The 9623-nt window shown below is 32.6% G+C and overlaps 1 protein-coding gene across 3 annotated transcripts in view; it reads left to right on the plus strand.

The window, feature by feature from the left end:
- The window catches only part of LOC144958298 (putative thiopurine S-methyltransferase), a 10758-nt gene extending 1581 nt beyond the window's left edge, over nucleotides 1-9177 (plus strand). For all 3 annotated transcript variants that reach the window (XM_078890185.1, XM_078890202.1, XM_078890193.1), the window contains exons 3-9: nucleotides 1405-1497; nucleotides 2217-2352; nucleotides 4477-4529; nucleotides 5116-5190; nucleotides 5645-5730; nucleotides 7800-7859; nucleotides 9061-9177. In XM_078890185.1, the coding sequence (XP_078746311.1) occupies nucleotides 1405-1497; nucleotides 2217-2352; nucleotides 4477-4529; nucleotides 5116-5190; nucleotides 5645-5730; nucleotides 7800-7859; nucleotides 9061-9155 (598 nt within the window). In that variant the 3' untranslated portion in view covers nucleotides 9156-9177. The remainder of the gene's footprint in view (nucleotides 1-1404; nucleotides 1498-2216; nucleotides 2353-4476; nucleotides 4530-5115; nucleotides 5191-5644; nucleotides 5731-7799; nucleotides 7860-9060) is intronic.
- Nucleotides 9178-9623: the final 446 nt, after the last annotated feature.

Raw genomic sequence — 9623 nt, forward strand, 5'->3', positions numbered from 1 at the left:
CTTCCTTCTTCTTCTCTTTCTTCTTCTTCTCTTCTTCTTCTTTCTTCTTCCTCTTCTTCTTCTCTTCTTCTATCTTCTTCTACTTCTTCTTCTCTTCTTCTTCTTCTTCTCTTCTTCTTCTTCTTCTTCTTCTTCTTTCTTCTTCTTTTCTTCTTCTTCTTTCTTCTTCTTCTTCTTCTTCTTCTCTTCTTCTTCTTTTTCTCTTCTTTTCTTCTTCTTCTTCTTCTTCTCTTCTTCTTCTTCTTCTTCTTCTTCTTCTTCTTCTTTTCTTCTTCTTCTTCTTCTTCTTCTTCTTCTTCTTCTTCTTCTTCTCTTCTTCTCTTCTTCTTCTTCTTCTTCTTCTTCTTCTTCTTCTCTTCTTCTTCTTCTTCTTCTTTCTTCTTCTTCCCTTCTTCTTCTCTTCTTCTTCTTCTTCTTCTTCTTCTTCTTCTTCTTCTTCTTCTTCTTCTTCTTCTTTCTTCTTCTTCTTCTTCTTCTCTTCTTTCCTTCTTCTTCTTCTCTTCTTCTTCTTCTTCTTCTTCTTCTTCTTCTTTTTCTCTTCTTCTTCCTTCTTCTTCTTCTTCCTTCTTCTTTCTCTTCTTCTTCTTCTTCTTCTTCTTCTTTCTTCTTCTTCTTCTTCTTTTCTTCTTCTTCTTCTTCTTCTTCTTTCTTCTTCTTCTTCTTCTTCTTTCTTCTTCTTCTTCTTCTTCTTCTTCTTCTTCTTCTTCTTCTTCTTCTTCTTCTTCTTCTTCTTCTTCTTCTTCTTCTTTCTTCTTCTTCTTCTTCTTTCTTCTTCTCTTCTTCTCTTCTTCTTCTTCTTCTTCTTCTTCTCTTCTTCTTCTTCTTCTTCTTCTTCTTCTTCTTTCTTCTTCTTCTTCTTCTTCTTCTTCTTCTTCTTCTTCTTCTCTTCTTCTTCCTTCTTCTTCTTCTTCTTCTTCTTCTTCTTCTTCTTCTTCTTCTTCTTCATATGAATTAACTGACAGTCAGACTAAGTAAAGTCTTACTGTCAATTTGGCGATAGAAGAATAAAAATACAGTCAAAGCTGCTTAATTGGAAGAGAAAGATTACACAGAAACCGTTCCAATTTTTTTAGTTGTTGTTGTTGTTGTTGTTGTTGTTGTTGTTGTTTCTAGTTGTTTTTTTGTATAAAAGATGTATGTATATTTTTTACCAGCAATAAAAAAAATATTGAAGTCAATTCAATTAAACTACTTTTTATTATTTCTGATCGTTTATCTGATCTTTAATGGCAGCATTCCTCTCTGAGACACAATTACTAATACGCAATAATATAAGTATAATTATACTTTTGTAATTATTGATTACTTATTGTATATGAAAAGATGACTGAATTTAAGTTGTAATTATTTTTGTTTGGATGTAATTTATTTATTCACTCATTTATTTACTTTTATTTACACCAGGCATCTCCAAAAACATAAATCTTTGCTTTTTAAAGAAGGAGAGACAAAGAAGTTTTTTGTACCACTATGTGGAAAAACGGTGGACATGAAATGGTAAGGACAATTTTTTTTCAATGTTCAGGTATAATATTTTTGTTGTCAAACGCATCTCTTATGTAAGACCAGTGTAAGTTTTTGTGTGTGGTTCTTGAATCAAATCTCAACTTTGGTGATAATATAGACATCTATGATGTTCTCTTTTATAAATAAAATAGTTTTATAGTCTGAAAAACATATATGGTCCAATAGTGAGTGCTTTACGTACAGTTTATCACCATGTCAACAGAATGAATATAATAAGAATTCAATGCTTATACTCTTCACAAGAGTCCCAACTATCGGGTAATCTCTGGTGAAAAGGTAGCATGTCTGATTGGTAATCAAGCTCAACTCCTAGTCGAGGAAGGCTGAGTTTTTAGGATGATTTGTTCTTGTAGTTTTGTTTATGGTTTTTTTTAGCATTGTTTTATTTGCACCTTTTCAGATTTTTATCTTACACCAGTGCCTGCTCCCTTATTTGTCACTTTGATATTTTCAAAATAGAAGTGGAGTTACTCAAATGATTTCTGCTTTGTTTACCAATGTATCAGACACTCATTGTCAGATCTTTATCTTACCTACACCAGTGCCTGCTCACTAATTTGTCAAATGTCATCAGAATAAGATCACATTATTTTCCCAAGATTGCCCAAGAACAACTTAAGGGAAAGGATCACAGATCCTTGTTAAAAGAAATTAGATTGCCATGTGATTAATACTTATTTGTTTTTCAGGCTGTCAGACCAAGGCCACACTGTCGTTGGGGTGGACGGGGTCAGAAAAAGTTTGGAAGATTTTTGCAGTGAACAAGGATTAGAGTGGTCTTTAGAAAAAGCTCAAAGCATGGGACCTGGATGTGAAGTGATCAAGGTGATGATGAATATACAGCATTTTGTGAAAAAGAAAGTGTTGGGATTTTGAAGAGGGCCTTGGCTGCCTGGGGGTTAAGACAGAATTGCTCCTTATTCTTATTTCATGCTGCTTCCAACTTGTTTGTGTGTTGTTTTATGAGTAAATAGAATTAGAATCAAAATGCTTTCACAATTTAATTATCCCTCATTTTATCCATCAAAATTATGATGTGCTGCTGGAAATGTTCACCAGTTCTGTCCGTCAAAACAATTGTATTGAACACTCAAAACTATTTGATACCATTAAAGTCTATAGTAGATCATATAGAGTGGGAATTGGTCATCTCCCTGGTGGTCTAAAATTAATAACAAAAAAGCCAAGTGACGTGAACTTTATTTATTCCAATTAATGATGTAAAGCACAGCTGTCTCATCAGACAAGGTGATATCAGTGCCACACAAGTGATAAAAAATGGGTGTCAATCAAACAGTCCGGAGAGAAAAAGTTTCTTTTTCGAATATAGAAATACATATATATATATAAGTGTTTTATACTGTTTTAGGTTTATGAAATAAAAAAAACAACCTATATGTGAATAAGAAACATATCCCGCACCCATTCCATTCTTTATGGTAGAAATTAGAAAAAGATTTTAGTGCAACAGTAAAACCAAAATTTGTATATCACATTTGATTCTTTAAACTGTTATGTGTAGGACGCACTCTGTCTTCGTTATATGATTATTTGACTTTTCTTGTACCATTCGTGAAGTTCCAGTGTTAAGTTGTTTGATCCGTAAATAAATGCTTACGTGGACCCAACTAATGCTTGTCGCATTCAAACAATTCCTATGAATACCACTGTTTCTTTGAATGAACAAATTGACTTTGTTTAAAATGATTATGGTCTATATAACCAAGGAGAGAGAGAGAGAGAGAAAAAAAAATGGAAGCATTACTAATTTACTTTCTTGATAATTTTATCATGCAATGTGTCGTATTTATATTCCTTAACCCTGTTATCAGTGTTGGGAGCCAAAAGTACCCCAGGGGTATGTTTTTAAATCGTAAAACTGTCAATTTTTGACGCAGAGACCTGGAATTTTGTGTTTTTACCTAATATGAATAGTTCCATGACCTTGCCAAATTTCAAGCTTGTCACATGCATAGTATACTCAGACTGAACATGCTCATTTGGAATTTGAGATTTTCCGACTTGGGGTCCAAATGGCCCCCATGACTTTCAAAGAGAAAAATACTAGAAAGTATGATTTTCTGATTTGGGGGTCTTTGGCTCCTATGACATTATAGAGGAAAATACTAGTGATTTCAACAGAGGAAGTTCTTTACTTCAATTCAAATGCAATATATTCCACAATTTTCATTTCCACTTATGTTTTTGTTAGTTTCATTGTCTCTTAGGAGCTTTCAATTATAATCTTAGACCTCTTTGGGACTCTTTTTTTGTCAATGCCAAATTACCAATATAAGACATCAAAACAATAAAACGTCATATATCAGTTGCAAAATTACACCGAAACGTTCGTTTCGGTTGAGACATGTTCATCCCACAAAAAGTGAAATATTACTAGATTTGGTTAAACAACCCCCCCCCCCCCCCCAAACACACACCCTCCTTCTCTAAGATGTAAGGCTATTTAAACAGCCCCTAATCAGTTATAAACTGTACACTAGCACGAAGAAGGTTTTACAATGACTTTTGAACTATAAATGTTGCTTTACAATACACATAGGCTAAGAATAATGGTGCTCCGGTTTAATGTTTTGTTTCTACTTGATTGATGGGTTATATTTAAAGGATAAGTATGGATGTGTATGCACCCACTATATTCATTGCAGTTTATATCAGCTGTCACTATGTTGAAGTCAATCTGATACCAAAAATTGAATGTAAAGTCAATAAGATAATAAGAATTATGAAGAAAATTAGTTGTTGTTTGTAAGTAAACAATAGTGCATATATATATAGACTTAAAAGATAACTAAAATGTTGTAATTCAGACTTAGAGTGCATTTTTACAAATTTGATTCTCCCTGATTAAGACGTTCTATTACCTTTATTCTGTACTATAACATTCCACTTTGTTATAATTACTTAACACTAATTTTAAACCAAATTCAGATTAAAGACAGACAGATGAAGCTGTATGTCAGTGATATATTCCAGTTCAACAAGTAAGCTGATGGTAGAATTTAATCTCATATTCCAATCATTTGGAATTTTAGATAATTTTACATCGATTAATTACTGATATTTAGATAAGTCAGTAATGAACGTCTTTTAATTACCTGATTGAGACATGAGTTTCACAAAAAAAAGGACTTCTAGCATAAATAATATTAATGTTGACTATGATTATAGCATTAATATATATATTTTTTTGGCTTGTACATATTCATTCAATCATTTACCACTATTTTTTTTGTCTTTATATTAAGTAGGCATATGGTTTGATAAAAATTTTTTAGTTTTTTTATATCACTTCTTTTGAGTAATCATATAATAATTATATTTATAATGAATAATTTTGAACTGATTATAAAGCTAAAATGACGATAAGACTCAGCTAATGCCAATAGATGCAAGTATTACCAAATTATTTACGTGAAAAAGACTATTGTCTTTGATTTAAAGTTTGAACTCCTCATTCTCTTGAGGTACGAGTAACCATGCACAAATATGCTTTTTATAATATTTAAATTGATTTCGTTATCACTATTGCTTTCTAAATTTGTTTTAATATAACAATAATTATTTCAGATCCATTGAAGGACAATTCGACTGCATTTGGGACAGAGGATCCCTTGTTGCATTGGACAGAAAGGATGTCAAAGCGTAAGGACTTATTTAAAAAAAAAAAAATTTACAAATTTTATCTGTCACACATTTTTCTATTTGCTAGGTTAAGTCTACTTGTAACAAAGCTATCATCTTTTACGCTAGTACAATAATTCTAAATAAAACAGAATTTTATTTTGGTTCTAGAGAATTAACTTGAGCCAACAAATGACTGAATTTTTAAATTTCTTCTTTGTAGTTAGGGCAGCCAAAGGCAAACGCTGCACCATGTTATATGCGCTCCCAATGTTCAATAATTATTGTTCATGACTCAGTGCTGTCACTATTAAATCTTCTGGGAGATAGTTCAATTCCTTTATGGTTCATGGAAAAAAGAGAACATTGCTCACTTTTGTACAAATTGTATGCTGTTGTTATTTTGACAAAATCTGTATGTTAACTGTTTGCTATATATTGCATTTTTAATGTTAACTGGGCCATTCCAATACAGATACGCCACATCGATGAAAAGCTTGCTGAAACCTGATGGGAAGATGTTGGTTGAAGTGTTTGAATATGATGTGGCCATTTTTGAAGGTGAGCTTGTGATCTTAGCATAATTCAAATTTGGCAGGGGGGGGGGGTCTTGTTGTAGATATGATAGTAACCATAAATTGATACAGAAGGGAGTTGAATATATGCCTTAATAACAATAAATTAAAGGTTTGTCATTATTAAAAAGAAACAACACATATTAGTTGATTGGTTCTTGAGAGTAAGGACTGAAGCATGCTTTAAATACAAAAATGCAGCATTTTTTTATGTTGTGCAATTAAAATTAATATGCAGATTGTTATGATTAAATCAGACTGAAATACTCAACCTCTGCTCATGTCAAACGAGCCTAGCAAACTTAAACAATTTTGTCATCATGAGAGAAAATATAATCAGCATATTACGCTATTAAATTCCAACAATCACATGATAATTAGTGAAATAAAGATTGCTATCATAACAGATAAATAAATAGGAAAATTGAGTTAAAAAAAAAATTAATTGAGCTTTTATATAGTGCAATATCCACTAAATCTGCTGTCTTAAGAAAAAAGACCGTATGTGACGTCTTATTACAAGTAAACATACGGTCATTTTTCTTAAGATGGCAGAAATGTGCTCAATATGCTTTACCAGGGGTCGCTTGTCAACAGCAACATTTAACATTTAAGAAGGGACATACGCCTGTTAGGCGATATTATATTTTTTCCAGACAGGGACAACGCTGTTAACAGCCCATACTCATTTTACACCTGAGTACAGTGAGATAATGTGAGTAAAGAGCCTTCTCCAAGGACTCAACTATGTGCCGAGTGAGGCTTGAACCCAGGACCTTCTGATCCGAAAGCGAGGGTCATACCACTAGACCACATTGCCGCACTTTATAGTTTATATCGCAGTTATCTTTTAACTCTTACGATTCAACCCAACAAAAACCGACAACATCCAATTATTCATGGGCGGGGTAGTCAAGACTGGACTCAGTAAGTAAAATCCAATCGCTGTGAAGGAAATGGCAGGCCTCTGCAGGATGTTTTCAGCTTTGATTTTTATCAATTTGCCGATAAACAATAAAATATATTGTAGAAATTGCGATTTAGATCCTATTTTGTATGTTTGTGGAAATCATTGACATTGCACTTTGTTTTGTAAAAATCTGACAAATTTTACGACTTTGGTGATGAAAACTGACTTTGATGACAATTTTTGTAAACTTAAAAAAATTATTATGAATGTTTTATAACTTCCTTATTTGAAGGCTGATTTTGTCATTCGTGGAGATATTTTTTTAAGATGCGAAATTGCTACTTTGTATTATTTAGCACCAAGATAAATATATGGGAAAGAAAAATGTTACCCTCTTTGATCCACCGCCACTGTCTGTTCTTGTAGAATGGTGAGTCAAGTGGCCCAAAGTCTTCAATCAATCATAGGCTCTCTAATCGGTCGTCTAAAACAAAGACGCGACTATCCATCAAGATATATACTGCTGTTATGCAAAAAATGTAATAGCTTTTTGAGTAGGCCTAATATCTAATATCTAAAAGTAAAAAATATTATTTTGAGGAATTTGAAAGTCGCATTGCTGAAATCATCTGGAAAAGAAAAAAAAAAGAACATTGTTTTTTTATTTCAGAAAAATCGGTTGAAAACCAACAGTTTTACTTCTAAATTTGATTTAAAAAATTGCTTTTGATTATTTTAGCTTTTGTAAGCAACTTCTTTATTAATCGGCCAATTTTCTTGATATGTATATCATTTATTGTTTTTCAATGAGACGAGATTGGTGATATACTTTGTTTGTTTCAAATATAACTAGAACATAACTTGGCTTTTTACCTATCAGCCATGACTGAAGAAAATGTGATGGCAGACATCAAAAGGTAGGCTTATATCATCAAAGGATGTCTACACGAATTACATGGCCATATAGGAAACTCATTATTTACTCCTCCAAAAAATAATCTGAGCACTAATATGAGCAAAGTTCTCCCTTGTTGATGATAAGTCTGAGTCTGCCATCAATAAGAATCTTTGAAGACAGATTTGATCGTGTTGTAAATGAATCATTTGTAAAGTTTCTTTATGTTTTCCCTATCTTCTCTTTTTAGACACTCCAGGCTTCCCACCACCTTACCCGGTGTTTGAAGATGAAATGAATTTACTTTTCGGTAAGTTGTTATTGGCATTCTATAGTTATAGATATATGACTCATATTTTTATGTTTTCCTTAGCATGACGAATTTTATTGATATACAAGGATGTGCTTTTGATAGTCATGATTCAGAATTCTTTTTCATTTTCAATTCTTATTTTATTCATAAAAATTGACAATTTTTTTGTTTGTGTTTGGTGCTCTGCATGCCAAATATATTGGTACAGTACACATTCTTTTTGCTGTTATATGTCTCAGATTATAGAAAGTAATTGTTGCATTGTTTCGTTTTAGTTTCACTCATATCACATGTAATCTGTACCCGTGGTTTTTTATACTGATGCAATCACAAATTGCCTTTTTCCACACTGCAACTGCAAACTAAGACATTTTTGCAAAACATTTACAAAGATAGAGAGCTTTTGAGGGCAGTCAAAAATAATTTGTGGATGCTGTACATAGAAGTGGCTGATATGTAAAAAGTTTTTATGAAAGATGTCGTGTAGAAGGCTCGCTCTCTCTCTCTCTCTCTCTCTCTCTCTCTCTCTCTCTCTCTCTCTCTCTTTTTTCTCTCTCTCTCTTCTCTCTCTCTCTCTATCTCTCTCTTTCTCTCTCTCTCTCTCTCTCTCTGTCTCTTCTTTTCTTTCTCTCTTTATTTCTTTTTTCATCTTGTTTATCTAAACGTAGGAACTTTTTTTTCTTTCTATCACTTTGCCTATCGTTAAGACTGTCCTTTTCTCTCTCTGTCTGTCTATTTATTCATGTGTCAGTGTGTGTTTGCCGATCTAACTGTCTATCCATCCATCTATCAAACCATCTATCTATCTATATATCTATCTGTCTATCTATCTGTCAATCTATCGATCTATCTATCTATCTATCTATCTATCTATCTATCTATCTATCTATCTATCTATCTATCTATCTATCTATCTATCTATCTATCTATTTATCTTTTTGTCTCTCTGTCTCTGGTTGTCTGTCTGTCTGTTTGTCTGTATGTCTGTCAATCTATGACTTTAAGATGGATTAGAAAAAAAAAATAGAATTACTAGTTCTCAGATAGCATGTACTTAAAGTTGTTCTTATTATGGGTATTCAATTCTTTGATAAGTAACGTAAATTCATTTTTTTTTCACAGAACAAAGTTGTAAAGTGTCATAGCCCTTAGTCATAATATTGTTCTCATCTGTTTTTATTTTCTTTTATCTATGTAGGACAAGACTGCTCTGTGGAGATGGTTGAGAAAGACAAACGGCAGATAATTGGGAATGATGTAGACTTGCTGATGTATTTGATTACAAAGAAATGATTAAATTTGAAGTTGAAGTGAATTTTAAAAAAAAGTGTACTTGGAGATATTTTGTATCTGTTCATCATATATTTGTACTTGTTCATCTTCTATTCAATCTTTGGCATTAGCATCTATTCGTCTTGACAACGAGTCGTGTGTCTGTGTTTGTGCAAGATTTCTAGGCGGTCTCAGACTGGAGCGGGGGTAAAGAACCGAAGACATGGATAAAAATTTTAATGCTCGTGCACTGTATGACCCAACCCAGTCTCCTTTTCTTACTTTTGTCTTGCGTGTGCAAACTCAAACTCTGAAAACAATCTTTTGACTCTCCACATCTACCCTTTGGGTACGGGTGCTGAAATGACCTGAGAGTGTCCTAGTTGCCATAAATAAAGAAATTAATAAAAAAAAAACCCAAAAAAACCTCTTAAAACCCCCAACTAACAAAACAAGCGCCAATTAGGCTTGCTTAGTAATATTAATCAA

Source organism: Berghia stephanieae, chromosome 1 (genome assembly GCF_034508935.2).
Source record: "Berghia stephanieae isolate SIO BIC M18660-M18661 chromosome 1, UCSD_Bste_1.3, whole genome shotgun sequence".
Classification (NCBI taxonomy): Eukaryota; Metazoa; Mollusca; class Gastropoda; order Nudibranchia; family Aeolidiidae; genus Berghia; species Berghia stephanieae.